Here is a 15,469-nt window from a genome sequence, read left to right as displayed (position 1 = left end):
ACTACTTGGGCAGTAATGGAGCTTTCTTTCTCTAGCCTTACACTTCCCTTTTATCTAGGACATTTAAAATATAACATTTTACGATTGAGTATTTTATACAGATACAAAAATAAAATAGTGTGATGAACCTCACATACCTATTACCCAGCTTCAGCACTTAGAAACTTATGTCCCACTTCATCTCCATGCTCATCCTCTACCTTCCTTGTATTATTTTTCAGGTAATTTCTAACTCTAACTATTTCATCTGTAAATATTCTGCCATGAATCAATAAAAGATAAAAATACTTAAAAATAAATAACAACAATATCATTTTCACATCTAAAAATATTGACATTTTCTGAATAAAATCAAATAGCTGATCTGTGTTCAGATTTCTACTCTCTCATAAACAGCATGTGCCTTTTTTTGTTGTTGTTGAAATTAGGATGTTTTACACATTGAAATTAGTTGCTGCATCATTTAAGGTTACCAAAGAAATTTTAGGTATTTATAGACAGTTATCTTTTTTTTTGTCCTCTTTATAATCACATTACAGAAGTCAACCACTTAAAAACTTTTAAAAAATCTCTTACAAATTGGGTCAAGGAGCAGTTTACCAGATGGTTAGAATGTAATGAAACATCTCATGCCTGTAGGGGGAGCCAGACGTGTATTTTCAGGTAAAGTGGTAGTCTGTGTTCTTACTGTTAGAAAAGCAAAATAACTAAAAACCACACTCTTACAGAGAATTAAAAAATTTCAAGGGAAAATAGGATAGAATAAACAATAAGCATAATAACAGAATTTTAGCAAAAACAAAATTTATCAGTGCCAGATTTCTTCCACATTTACAGAGTACCTGCCAAGTGCTAATTGTTTTCATATTTGTTGTATCATTTAATCTCCTCTGCTGAAGGTGGCATCATCGATGGGGAAATTGAGACTCAGAGATGAAGTGACTTACCTAAGTGATAGGAAGCTGGAGTTTCTACCTAGGTTTTCTTCTAGCTTTAAAGTGTCATATTCTTTAACTTTACTGCTTTTATTTCTTAGAAAGAAGGAATAAAATATACAAGCCTTTGGCAAAGATTTTTTAAAAAAATGAGAAAGTAAAGAATAGAATAACAGCTTGAAAATAAAAAGGTTTATTTATTTGATTTAATCTTTATCTTCATTGTATTTTTTTCCCATTACCATTTAGTCCCTTTATTCCATCCTCTCCTCCTGAACGTGAACACTGTTGTTCATTTCCATGAGTACTTTTTCCTTTTTGCTCAATCCTCTGGCCCCTAAAGATTTTCTTTAAAAAAAAGATAGATTACTGTGCACAGCTGGTAGTTGACAGAGGGCATTGGATGACATTGGGTTTCTCATTGTGGCCTGCCAAGTAGGACAGGGCTTTCCTGGCACCAGTTGGCTTTACCAAGTTGCTCCTGGCCTTTCCCTGCAGGGAACAAATCAGACCTTGGTGAGCTCCGGGAGGTCCCTTTGGCTGAGGCGCAGAGCCTAGCAGAGCACTACGACATCCTGTGTGCCATTGAGACGTCTGCCAAGGACTCAAGCAACGTGGAGGAGGCCTTCATGCGAGTGGCCACAGAGCTGGTCATGAGACATGGGGGTCCTCTGCTCAGTGAGAAGAGCACCGACCACATCCAGCTGGATAGCAAGGACATTGGAGAAAGTTGGGGCTGCGGGTGCTGACCGGGGTACAGGGCAGACAGGCAGGCAGGGGCCTTCCCATCTCCACTCTCTGGTCTGCCAAGCCCAGCCCTCCAGAGCTGGCCCTCTAGGGTACCAGTGATTGTAGAGAAGCTTGATAAAGTCCTGGAATTATTCATCCCATGGCCTGGATGCTTATTGGAAAAGCTACCCTAAGGAAAGAAGAAACAGGATTCTTCTGGCAGGTGCCTGTTGGCACAGGGTACAGTATGGGGCCCATCCTGCCAGTCAGCGGCTATTCCCTCCATGTTCTCATCCTAGGATAAGTCCAAGCTCATGAGTGTGGACTGCAGCTGTATGTGCTTCCCCAACTCTGTACATACTAGTTCAGACCATTTCACACCTTGTGCCTGCTAAAGCTGTGGCATCAGGTTGCTGCTTTCCAGGGATGTGGCTGGTGCTCAGGTCATTCCAGGGCCTCCATATGCAGGTGCAGAGAGCAAGAGCAATCAGCCCAATAGGCTGGTTTCTGAGCATAGCCCCAGGGAAGTCCTAACGCCTTCCAGGCGAAGAACCTTCTTTCTTCACTGCCAGCTATAAGCTCACAGACACCGTGAGGTCCTGCTTGCTGCTTTAGCAAGGCCTCTCAAGTTTTGTAGTTTTCCATGTAGCTTATTTTCTTCCACAAAAGTGTAGGGTAATGGCCTACAGTCAAGTGTGAACTACCTGCTGGACTGAGGGCCCAAAGCTTTGTCACTCAGGTTGCAAAACCAGCTAATTCTTCATTACTGGGGTCTCAAAAACTTGGGGGTAGGGAGAATGAGATAGGAACCTGGATATTTATGGGAAAAATAAAATCTTGTATCCTTGAGGATCTGGTCTGAGAGTGTCCCTCAGGACCTAGTCTTACCCATGACAGAAATCTTTCCTGCCATGTTTAGAGCATCAGCTCCCCTACTGCTCCCAGTCTAGCTTATAGAGTTTCCTAAACAAAAAATGGCAAGGCCTTAGTGGTTCTGGGTCTAGCCATTTCTTGCCAACCCCCCCCCAACCCTACCCCCCTGCCCGGGCCCACCTGTCCCCAACAGCTTCAATGTGCTCAGGGTGCTTACGTTAGAAGGTAGTCTGGGGCTGAGATTACTGGAATCTTTGAAGTAGCACTGGACTCTGTGGGGTAGCTCAGAATACTTCAGGGATTGGACTTAGGTGAACTTCCTAAGCCGATCCCAGTTCCTCCATGTCAGCCCAGTCCAGCCCTTTTGGCCCCTCATGCTGGGGCCTCAGGAAATAAACTGCTCTTAGGGCTATAGGCTAGGCACATCATGGAGCGGTAGCCTAGAGCCAGTCAGAGCCCAGGCAGCACTCCAGGCTCAGTCCCAGTCCCAAAGGTGGTCTGTGGTGTTCCAGCTTTGACTTCCCTTTCTTTTTACTCCAAGCACTTTGGTCAGCATTGCCCCCTCTCCCAGGCAGGCTTGGCTGCAGAGCAAGAAGGCAGACCTTTTGCAGTAGCCCTACAGCAGTCTGGTGAGACAGGGTAGGCCATGGGTGGCTGAGACTGAGACATGCAGGGCCAGTGACTCCCTTTCCAATAGGGAGGCAGCCATGGAACAGCTGAGCCTGGCTCTGGGGGGAAAGATGTTGGCCTGGTTAGGCCACAGGGCTTTGCACTAAGGGAAATCAGCCCATTGGTGGCTGGGGTGGGGTGAGAGCAGGGAGCAAGAAAGCTGCCTGGATTCTGTCCTCAGTGACCTTGCTGATGGATGGGCCCCAGTTGCTGGCAGGGAGAGTTAGTGTCTTCCTGGTCCCTCCATTGCAGTGCCTGGGCCCCACCTGCAAAGTAGAAAGTGCCTATCACTGAGGGGCTCCCTAAAGAGGGTTCCATTAAAGCCAAGGGCAAATTTCTCCAGCCCCATGACCTCTCTGCTAGGGACTAATATTTGGGCAGAGCTGGGCACTGAACTTAGTCCCCAGCTAGAAGATAACTCTTAGGAAGCCCTACCTGCTGCTTTGGCAGATGGGGGTACATGCAAAGGGTCTTGGAGCAGAGGTATGAGCCTGCACCCCTGTGATTGACTTGCAGCCCCAGTTCTAGCTGAGACCACAGGTAACTGCTGGACCCCTCCACCCCCAAGCCTTGCAGGGCTTAGGGAAAAAGAGAAGACCCTCTTCCCATCCTTCATATGGGTGTCCTTGGCTGGCATAAAGATCCAGGGTAGGCACTGGAACAGGTATCTTGCTGGCGATGGACTCATTTGTTACCTTAAAATGTGAGCCATCCCCTCTCCCCTCACCCCGCGCCACCCATAAGGGAGGAGGCCTGAAACCTTGCAAAGTTTGGCTTAGAAGGGGGAAAGAACAGTGGACCTAGCCTGGGACCAGGAAGGTTTCTTCTCATTGGTAACTCCTTGTTTTACCTAGAAATCAAGGAAACACTTTGCTTCCTCCCCTTCAAAATCCCAAGATACCAGACACACTGGGCTGAGTGGATCTCCTACTACCGCAGCATCCAGGGATTTAGCCTAGAAATTGGGGGTCACTTCAGGCTCCTCACTTTCTCTCTCCACACTACCACAGTTCTGGGAGCCCAGCTCCAGACAGGCTCACCCTCTCACCTGGACATCTCACTGACCTCCTTGGCTCCTGGACTTCTAGCCTTCACTGCCCCAGGCCACCATCCTGCTGCTGTCAAAGTGTCAGTTGTGAAAATCATTCCTGGTCCTGCCACGCCTCACCCCATCCCCAATACCTTCCAGGGTGCCCTTGGGCACTTAGAATACTCTTCACACTTGACCCAGATGTCCAAGACCTTCACAGCTCCACTCTGGCTTCTTTCGTGTACCTGCTTGTCCCCCAGGAGTACCCTCTTTCAAGGTTGACCCCTTCCTGTTCTCCTCCCCCCGCCCCCCCATTTACTGATCCTACACCTTTTGTTCTTTTATAATAGCACAAATGACCCAGTTGGACATCCCTGAGAACTGGTCCCACTCCAGGCTAATCTCTTGCTCATAGTACGCTCTAACAAGAATGAGTTCTTTCCCTACCCCTTGGCCTGTGAGTTTCCTTCTCCTATTTCTTGGGCTATTTTCTTTAGGCTCCAAGAGAGATATTTCCTGTCCCTCAACTTTACACAAATGCTAGTGCTCAGGGCCTGGCCTACAGTGTGTTAATGATTGCATGCCATGTGGGGTCCCTACTGTGTAGTGACCCATCAGGCTGGAGCCTCTACCTCTGTGGGCCTTAGTCCTGTGATGGGGTAAGAGAAGGTGGGGGAACTATTTGAGACAGGGAACAAGACTCAATTCTGTTTCTTCTAGAAGCCTCTGGGGCAAGAGAACAGTTTGATCTTTTTTTATAAATTACCTAAAAATAGGAGTAGATGGGGTATGAGGCCAGTGTGTGAGAGGTGGGGTAGCAGAAGGAGAGCCAGGAAGTGTCATGGCAGCTTAGGCCTGGACAAAGGCAGTCTATGGTCTCGGTGAGGCTGATGTGACATGGGCGGAGGGAGAACAAGAGGGAAGTTGGTATTTTATGGTTATGAGAGTTGGACTTAGGTGGGCAAGGAACACATCCTGATTCCTAAGCCAGAGAGGTGGTTCCCAGCCCTCCTAGAGGGGTTTTGAAACCAAAGGCACGAGCCCAAGCAGACTTAGAGTTGGAGGAAACTCCTAATTCATATTGAATTCAGTTATTCTCTAGGAGAACTTCTAGGTGTGAGGCCTCAGGGGCCCTCTCAGCCCCACTGGCCTGGACTATTAGGGGAGGGAGGGCCTTAGCCAGCCCAAGGATGCCATTTACATTTGGGAATTTTCACATTCTCTATTTATGAATATGTAAACCTTTATATCAAATCTATTTTTTACACCATGGAAAAGATACCTTTATGGAAACTTAGCAGACCCAGAGTGTACACATTCCTAAACCATTAAGCAGTTTTCTCTCATGAGCCAGTGGCACTGAAGACTGGTTCTATTACTTTTGAGCCCAGAGCCAGCCCAGGTGGCCACATCCCCGCAGATGGTCCCACTTGCCTAGTTTTCCTCAACTAGTCTCCAGGTCTGGGGTGGAAGAGGAGCCTACACACTGCCCACTACCAGTTACCCAGACCCCTGTTAACATCACTCTGTCCCAGACCAATGTGGGATACCCTGGGCAGAGAATTAGTCAACTGCCTAAGGGGCAGGAAGGAGCTTGGATTGGGTCCCATCTCTGCCAGGGATACAGGTGTGTTACTTTGGGCAACTCGCTGTGCCTTTCTGGGCTTAGGTTCCTTCAGTTGGGTTTGTGTGGGAGGAGGTTGGGAATACTGTTTGGTGATTGCCAGGGCCACCAGGGATCTCATACTTCTGTCACCTTGTGAAGCAGGTTGGTTTCTACCCTTCCAATGTCTGCTTTTTCAGATGAGTCAACAGACTTGGGTTGGGAATTCCTTCTCGAAGCCTTACAGCCATAAAGAAGTAGAGCTCTTACTCCAAGTCAAAAATCTAAGAACCCCCATGAGGGTCAGGCTGCTTTTGTTCACTGCTATATTCCAGGTGCAGAGAATGGTTCTAGGCACATAAGTGCTCAAATAATTGCTGAATGCCTGAACTGCCTCCTGGCACCATGAAGCCCATTAATCCATATACCACCAAGATAATTGAGTCTGCTCCTGGTCACTCACAAAAAGAGGACTCTGCCCACTCTGACCGCTGTGGCTCAATGGGTTGGGCATCATACTGCAAACCAAAAGGTTGCCTGTTTGATTCCTGATTTGAGCACGTGCCTGAATTGCATGCCAGGTCCACAGTTGGTGTGGGAGAGGCAGCCAGTTGCTGTTTCTCTTACACATTGATGTTTCCCTCTTTCTCCCTCCCTTCCCCATCTCTAAAAATAAAAATAATAAATAAAATCTTAAAAAAAATGGCCTCTGCCAAAAGGGTGAGATGAAGAGAGCATAGCATGGCCCCATGGTACTGCATCTGCCCTGCCAAAACTTGTTTTGAGACAAGGTGACATCATGGGACTCAGACCAACCTCCATTGAAATGCCAGGCCTGCCCTGACTAGTTGTATTATCTTGGGCAAGTCATTTCTCCACTCAGGGTCTTGGTTTCCTCAGATGTGGCACAATAATTCCTGTCCTGTCTGCACCCAGGGAAACCATAATGATATCTAGGGTGGGAAGGTGCTTTGTAAACTGAAGGGTATGGAGGTGGGAGGCTCCTGTCTCTGTCTCTGTCCCAGATGGTTCAGATGGCTGCTGAATTCCATTGACTGAACGAGGAAGGCCCGGAGCCCTGGAAAATTCCAGATGGGTCACACTCTAGACACTTGCCAACCACCTTTCCCAGGGAGAAGAAATACCTGTTGTCTGCATTTCCTGCTCTCACCGAATGCAAGGCAGCCCCAAACCCACGTGTGCCCCTTGAATGAAAAACCCGTAACGGGGTCCATCTGAGCTGGGCACTCCATACCCATCCCAGAGGCTCTGATGTGGGCCATGCTCTCCCAGAGGACCTTCTTTTTCTCTGCCCAGGGACTAGGGACTACGCAGACCCCGGGGAAAACGTACAGGTCCAGTCCTGGACTTTAAAGCAAGGAAACTGAGGCCAAGGACCGAGAGGGACTTGCTCACAGCCCCCACTGAATTTGCTCCTGAGCCCGCCCTTGGTGCTGGGTCCCAGAGCTCTGACCTGCTCTGCTGCCAGGGCCTCCACTCCCAGAGCTCCAATCTCAACCCCTCTCAGCACCCTGCGCGCATTTGCCCAGGAGCTTGGTTAGGGGTTAGGGGGGCCACCAGAACTTCCTTCAGAGGAGCCAGGACGCAGGTCGCCCCTGCCCAGTTATGTCCCCTCTCCTCATCCTCACAGGTCTCCTCTGTCACCTTCCCCACACGGCCACTCCCCACCACACCCAGCCTCTGCCCAGCCTCTGCCTGACCTGACTCATGCCTCCAGTGTCCACACCTGACTGCAGGTCACACACTGACCAGGCCACCCCCTTGCTCACACCCCTGCACAGCTCCCTGCTGCCCTCGGTCTCCTTCAAGAGGGCCCCCAGAATCACCCGTGGCCTGACTGCATCCTCCCTGACACTTGCCGCCCCTAGTGGCACATGACTGCCATTTCCAGAATGTGTTGTTTCCAGGCAGGCAGACCACCCGAAGAACCAAACTCCCTGCTGTGTAATGGGCTTCCTCAAGCTCCAGGACTTCCTGTTCACAAACAGCTACAGACAGGGCCCTGACCCAAAGGACAACTTCCTGGTCCTAACACTTTGACCCCTCTGCGAATGGGGAGGCTGCCTGCCACTGCCCTAGAGGCTGCAGCCTCTGCTGTCAGTTCTTCTCAGAGGAAGGAAAACACGCAGTTTGGATGGCAGGTTTGGATCCAACTGGTGCTTCCTGGACATCCTAGGTGTACTTTCACACAGGCTGCCTAGGGACACAGTAAGGATGGCTCTGCCCACCGACGTCAGCTCCCGGTAGAGCCCAGAACTAGTCCCGGCCCTCCCACACCTGGGCTGTGTGTTTTGGGACCCTCCTCCCTGCAGTGATTCCGAATCTCACGTTCTAATACAATCACCACCTCAGTACACGGAGCCCAGGGAATAAGAAGCTGCGGATATGTAGGTTTTTGTGTCATATCAAATTCAAAACTGCTCATTCATCATCACAGTAATAATGGTATCTACCAGTGAGCTGGAGGGTCTTGTGTGCTTGTCTGAGGGGACCCAAGGAATGGGTAGTCCCAGGAAGCAGGGACTTGGGAGAAGAGACCAGGAGAGAAGGTGTCAAGAGGCCTAAAATTAGCTCCTGGGAGTTTGGTGAGTGGGGCCAGGATGCTCCAGCCTTCTGTTTAAAATGAGGTTCACAGGCCAGCAGCTTGCACCATCCAGGAGCTTGTTGAAAATACAGAACTTCAGCATCCACCTCAGAGTTCCTGAGTCAGAATCTAAATTTTAATAAGATATCCAGGGATCTGTGTGCATGTTATAGTTTGTGGAACACTGATCTACATAGCCTGCCCACCCCATTAGGTGGGTCCGAGGGCAGGCTTTGAAATCTCAGAAGTTTTTAGATTTTTCCTGAAAAAGAAATCCTAAAAGATCTTGCCCATTTACCTTTGGGTGAAGTGTTTTCTTCCTTTTGTTTAAATGCGGACTTGATATGTGGACCTCAAGGACCTAGGTCTGGTGGTTGGCTTTTTGACAAGGCTCAGGCTCTGACTCTGACCAAGATAAAGACAGGGCCCATGGCAGAGTCAGTGGAATTCCCTGGGTCAAGCTAACACCTAGTCTTTCATTCAAACTCTAACCCTGTCTGGCAACACGTGAACTCTCATCTGTGATAGGGGTTTTTTTTTTTTTTTTTTTATGGATCCCTGACCACTTTAAGCTGTATACACCACCGTCTTTTTTTCTCAGAAAACATGTAGATTCATATATAGACCCAAATATGGCACATAATCCGGGGTTAGCAGACAGTAAGGTAAAGGCTGCCCAATTTCCATGTCTAGGATCTTCAAACTTGTATTGGAATGGAGGTAACAGCCAGCCTGAGATGATGGAATCTGATGTTTATTGAGAAGTTTCTGTACTACTTCACAAGAGAGTTTAAGCACCTTGTGTCATAATGTCAGTGGTGGAGATAGGATCTGATCCCTGAACATGGGCCTCTGGAATCATGCCTTAAACCCTTGAAATCCTGTGAGGCGACCTCGAGTTTTGTGGGCGAGACTGTAGCTGCCGCAACAATTACCATGTACTCAGGTTTAGCTTTGACTAAATGGACGTGATTCTAAGTGGACCTTTCCTAAAACAGTACTCTGTGTGGGAAATCTACCCAAGGAATGAATAATTAAAACTTCTATGCACAGGAATATCCATAGCAGCCTTGTGTGGTCAAAAATGGGGCCACATACTAAACCTGACAAGCTCAGGGCATGGTGGACCTTACAAATTCAGAGACTGAAAGTACCCACACAGACTGGTCTGAAAGTAAAAAACTCCTAACTGAAAGTGAGTAGTAGTGGGTAGTCATGTACTAGGCCTTTGGCTTCCTTGATCAAGGTCAGTCTTTACCTTCAGTGAACAGGTCTATTGTCTTTTTCATCAAAGATAACATACCTTTGAAATGTTAGAGTAATCTCTTTTTTTCCAGGTTCCTCAGGGGACAATGTAGGTACCAGCGCTGGAGAACACAGAACCCCTCATTATTATCTTGTTCCCTACATACTATCTATATGTGCTGTAAATGTTAATTATTAACTATCTCCCAAAAGAAGTTTGTGTGTCTTCATTTTACTTTTTCCCAGTCCCAGAGATTTTTCCACTTTGCTTTCTCCTGCCCTCTTAATTTACCACAATGTAACTCTCCTTTTATTGTAATGTATAAAATAAGCTGCAAAACTGCCATTCTCCAGAGCATTTTCTCAATCTGTTGAGATTTTGCTTTCTAGCAATTGTCAATTTGGCTCAAATAAACTCAGAAAAATTCTCTACAGGTTTGGACATTTCTTACTTTGATATTTCCTTGGCACAGTGAGCAAGGGTCCAATGGAGGCCACCCAGGACCACCCTGTGGACCTGGACCTGGTGCTAGGTCCCAGCAGGGGACTATTGTGCCCCCAGGTTCTTTGTTTTTCATCAAGTGAACTTGGGTAAGTTTTTCTTGGAATTCCGGATTTACCTGTTTTAAGGTAGGAGGGCCTGGCTTTATTTGAGCTATTCTTAAAAGAAAACCCTCAAGGTGGCACTAACAGGGGTAACCAAACTTTTGGCATCTCTGGAGCACACTGAAAGAAGAGTTGTCTTGGGCCACACATTAAATACACAAACACTAACAAAAACTGATGAGCAAAAAAAAGGGTTTTAAGTAAACTTATAATTTTTGTGTCGGGCCGCATTCACAGCCATCCTGGGCTGCATGTGGCCAATGCATGCCTTGGGCTGGACAGCCCTGCAAGGATAAGCATTGAGATAACCCAGCTAAGGTTAAGGGTCAATTGTGATAATCCAGGGACAGGAAAAATATTATGCTAAGTGAAATAAGCCAGTTGGTGAAAGACATACCATATGATCTCACCTATAAGGGGAACCTAAAGAACAAAAATAAACTAACCAGCAAAATAGAACCAGAGGCATGGAAACATAGAACAGATTGACAGTGACCAGCATCGGGTGGGGAAGGGGGATAATGGTGGAAAGAAGGGGATGGGACTAGTCAAAGAATGTGTATGAATGACCCATGGACATGGGCAACAGTGTGGGATTAACAGTGGGAGGTGGGGGTGGGATGGGCAGAGGAGGGAATAGGGGGAAAATTGAGACAACTGATAGAATAACAATAAATTTATTTTTAAAAGTAGAAAGCTGTTTCCAGTTGTCCACATTAAATTCAGTTTATTTAATAAATTTACTATACACATGCAAAACAAAACAAAAAAATGGGTGGCTGGTTTTTATTTTGGCTTTTCAATGGGGATTGCTTATTAAGAGTACAAACCAAACCTTTAGCTAGATAAGTGAGAGTGTGAACTTGTTCAGCTATGAAGGTAAGGGGCATGTACTCCCTCCAGCCCAAATGTTGGGTATGCTGGCTGACTAAGAATCTATGTGGAGGTTTCTGAGGGTACCCCTGAAGACTGACAGAACCCCATAAGGAATTCCAACACAACTGTAATTAAATAATTAACTCATTTGGGAATGCAAACATAAGGGCTGGCTACTAGTGCTCTGCATCCTCATGGTTGTGTTAGACAGCTGGGGAGAGAAACTGAGTCATGTAAGAGGGTTGAGCAACTCAGGTGGTGACAGCTCCTTGGAGCTCAGCCAGTAAACAGCTTCAATCTACTGCACAATACCCTTGGAAATTTGTTCAGACTCTGCAGATCTCAAAAGATGCCTCCAAGGCCAGTGAGCTCCAAACCCCCATTAATGCTTCAGAAGATGCACAATTCGTAGGGAGCCTTTACTTGCAAGTACTTACAGAAATGATATGGTTTTACTAGAAGTGATATCAACTTAAGATGGCTGAAATGGAGTTCTTTGACACTTAAATTATTAATTTTTTTTGCACACAATAGGAAAAAGCCAGCTCTAAAATCAAACTGATTAATGGGAGGCTTACCTCAATTAGCAAATAGAAGCCTCTGAAGTGGAGCACAGAGAGCCTTTCTTTTCTCCTGAAAGTTAATAACAAAATTTTAGAGACTGTTCCAGAAGCTTCTCAATGCCAACACCCCACTTTTCTCTCTTCTCCATCTGCCTCACTCTATCCTTTATTTTGTTTATTTTGTTTCTGGATTTACTCTCCTCCTTCCCCTTTTCCTCTCTTCTCTATATCTCTGCCACTGCAGCTCCCTATTGACATATGGGAGACTCCGAATAGAAAACCAACTGCCAGGCAGGGTACCTATGCAGGAGTGCAGGGGGCTGAGGGCAGTGGTAAGGCCAAGCGCCAGGTCCCAGCTGGCTGGTGTCCACCTGGGTCACATTCCCAGTCCCTCCTGTATTCTACCCCCAGCCTCCAGCCCCTGCCACTGCAGCGACACAAGGAGACAGTTTTCTATTCAGCCATAGCTGTGTGTTCCTGCTTTAGTCTATTCCTCGGGCAGCAGTGGTGGTGGTGACTACTGCCAGAAATAACTTGGGAGAACAGCCTTTCTGAGGGTTGATAGGTGGATTGTCTCAGTGACCACCCAGCATGTACTGGTGTGCGGGGCCACAAGGGTCAGCCGTATGTCCAGAACGTGCTGTGGAGATGTATAATGAGATTTAACCAGGAGATGTAGTTCCCAGGTGAGCAGAAATGTGCACACAGGAATGTTCAGTGCAGCATAGAGAAGAATACAAAGAACTAAAAATGCCCTAGGTGTCATCATTCAGTGAGAACATAATGCTACCATGAAAAAGGATGTGCTGGATCGCCACGTGCCAACACAGAATATTAAGTGGAGAATGCAAGTTGCAGAACATCATCATAGTATAACTTATTTGTTTAAAGAGGAGATTTGTTTAAAGAGGAGAAATGACTATGTGAGATCCAGGGAAATCCGAGATACTCCATGGCTTCTCCCAGCATAGTAATGTTTTGTACGGAAACTCCTGCCAGGAGTTAAAACAAAGTCAAAAAAGAGCCTAAATTTTGACTAAAGTTTTTATTTTAATTTTTTAAAGGTTTTATTTTTTTTTTATTTTCAGAGAGAGAAAAAGGGGGAAAGAGAGGGAGAGAAGCGTCAATGTGTGGTTGCCTCTCTCATGCCCCATGCTGGGAACCTGGCCCGCAATTCAGGCATGTGCCCTGACTGGGAATCAAACCAGTGACTCCTTGGTTCGCAGGCTGGTGCTCAATCCATGGAACCACACCATCCAGGGCTTGACTAAAATTTTTTGACAAGGCATCCATTTAAAACAACCAGGCCTCTTAGCTACTTTGTACAGATATTCCCCCAGAAGTTGGCAAAATACATTCTCTGACTTTGATCTCATACTCCCTAGAGACCCCCAGGTGTTTTTCCCAAAGTCAGTCTGTCTTCCCGTGTGCGTGTGTCTTTCTGACCCCATTTCTGCCCTTTCCAGGGCTGACACCTCATCACTTCTGCCTTGTCCACCTTGCAACAGGAAGGTGCACTTGGACTTCCCCCGAGAGGATGGGGAAGCGGAGGTGGGACACCTTCTTGCACGTTCTGTCCACACCATCAGTACTTATGGATTCATGGAGATTATGAAAAGGTATCAGGATAATCCTTGACAGAGTGACCTGTGTGCATAGTGGAAGCAGGAGAGGTGTGGGCTTCTCCCTTTTCCACCAACACTTGCCACTTTATGGTCAGAACCAAGCCTCCGCTGCACTGCTCAGAGCTTCCTCTTGGTGGCACACTTCAGCTCATTTGCCCTCAGTGGAGCCTCTCTGTCTTCCCACCTTTAAGATGGGATGAGCATATCCAACAGACAGGGCCACAGTGTGCTGGGATGTTGTGTGCACCACCGCAGCATAGAAACTGCTCTGAGAATAACAGAACAATGGGAGATGACTCCGAAGTATACAGAACTTTTCCTTTCCTTCTTACCACTGTATGGGACTCTATAGTGTGAATTTTCCTTCCTAATCTACTTAGCCAGTTTTTTGTAGGTGGATATTTGGATTGCTTCCTTTGCAATAATGCTGCAATGAGTTGTCTTGTGTAGACATCATTTTGCATTTTTGCTATTATATCTTTGGCATAAAAGTTTTTTAAAACCAGAGTGTTGGCTAAGAGAAAAAATGCAGATGTAATTTTGCTAGGTATTGGTATATTTCCCTTCACGTGGATTGAACCATTTTGCATTCCCTCCAGCAATGTAAGATAATGCCTATTCTATCATATTAACATTTTGTCTGTGATATAAGTTGCAGTTTTTTCCCTAATTTATCCTTTGTCTTTTTTACCTAGTTTGTGTGCTTTGGGACACAAAGTTTTGTGCTTTTTTCCTTACATGCATATGTTTAAATTTTATGTTTGGTCATAAAACAAGCCTCAGTAAAATTTTAAAAAATATACATATATATATTATTAATTATGCTATTGCATTTGTCTCATTTTTTTCTCCGCTTTATACTTCTCTACCCTACACCACCCCACCACTCAGCATTCCGCCCCCTCTTAGTTCATGTCCATGGGTTGTACATATAAGTTCTTTGGCTTCTCCATTTCTACTACTCTTAACCTCCCCCTGCCTATTTTGGACCTAGTATTTATGCTGCTTATTCCCTGTACCTTTTCTACCATTTTTCCCCTCCACTCTGTTTTACTGTTTATACTTTTTGATGTTCTTTTTCTTAGATAAATCCCTTTAACATTTCATATAATAAGGGCTTGGTGAGATGAACTTCTTTAATTTGCCATTATCTGGGAAGCACTTTATCTTCCCTTCTATTCTAAACGATAGCTTTGCTGCATAGAGTAATTTTGGATGTAGGTCCTTTCTTTTCATGACTTTGAAAACTTCTTGCCTGCAAGGTTTCTTTTGATAAATCAGTTGATAGTCTTATGGGGACTCCTTTGTAGGGCACTGTCTCCTTTTCTCTTACAGTTTTGAAGATTCTTTCCTTTTCCTTAATCTTGGGTAATGTAATTATGATGTGCCTTGGTGTGTGCTTCCTTGGGTCCAACTTCTTTGGGACTCTTTGAGCTTCCTGGATCTCCTGGAAGTCTATTTCCTTGGCCAGGTTTGGGAAGTTCTCCTTTGTTATTTTTTCAAATAAGTTTTCAATTTCTTGCTCTTCCTCTTCTCCTTCTGGCACCCCATGATTCCGATGTTGGGACGTTTAAAGTTGTCCCAGAGGTTCCTAATCCTCTCCTCATTTTTTTGAACTCTTGTTTCTTCATTCTGTTCTGGTTGAATGTTTACCTCTTCCTTCTGCTCCAAATCATTGGTTTGAGTCCTGGTTTCCTTCTCTTTATAGTTGGTTCCCTATATATTTTTCTTTATTTCACTTTGCGTAGCCTTTGCTTTTTCCTCCATTTTGTGACCATACTCAACAAATTTGGTGAGCATCCAGATTACCAGTGTTTTGAACTGTGCATTTGATAGGTTGGCTATTTGTTCATCACTTAGTTCTATTTTTGGACTTTGATCTGTTCATTCATTTGGGCCATATTTCTTTGTCTCAGTGTGTCTGTTATGTTGGAAGAGGCAGAGCCTTAGGTATTTGCCAGGGCCGGGCAACTCAGGTCACTGAGTTGTGACACTGTATGTGTGGGAGGGGTCCAAGAGAGAACAATGGTGGTTGTTTGGCTCTCCGCTGGTTTTCAATCACCTCCCTCTCTACCCCCAAGCAAATTGGACCCTTCTGGTGCTGATTCCT

The 15,469-nt window shown here is 46.0% G+C and overlaps 1 protein-coding gene across 2 annotated transcripts in view; it reads left to right on the top strand.

The window, feature by feature from the left end:
- RAB43 (RAB43, member RAS oncogene family) overlaps positions 1-2,706 on the top strand; it is a 73,153-nt gene extending 70,447 nt beyond the window's left edge. For both annotated transcript variants that reach the window (XM_054587466.1, XM_054587465.1), the window contains exon 3: positions 1,434-2,706. In XM_054587466.1, the coding sequence (XP_054443441.1) occupies positions 1,434-1,684 (251 nt within the window). In that variant the 3' untranslated portion in view covers positions 1,685-2,706. The remainder of the gene's footprint in view (positions 1-1,433) is intronic.
- Positions 2,707-15,469: the final 12,763 nt, after the last annotated feature.

The sequence above is a fragment of the Pteronotus mesoamericanus genome, unplaced genomic scaffold (genome assembly GCF_021234165.1).
Source record: "Pteronotus mesoamericanus isolate MK-2021 breed Mesoamerican mustached bat unplaced genomic scaffold, CSHL_Meso_final scaffold_118, whole genome shotgun sequence".
NCBI classification, from domain to species: Eukaryota; Metazoa; Chordata; class Mammalia; order Chiroptera; family Mormoopidae; genus Pteronotus; species Pteronotus mesoamericanus.
The sequence above is the reverse complement of the archived record's forward strand: the minus strand, read 5'-3'. Positions and strand labels throughout refer to the sequence as shown.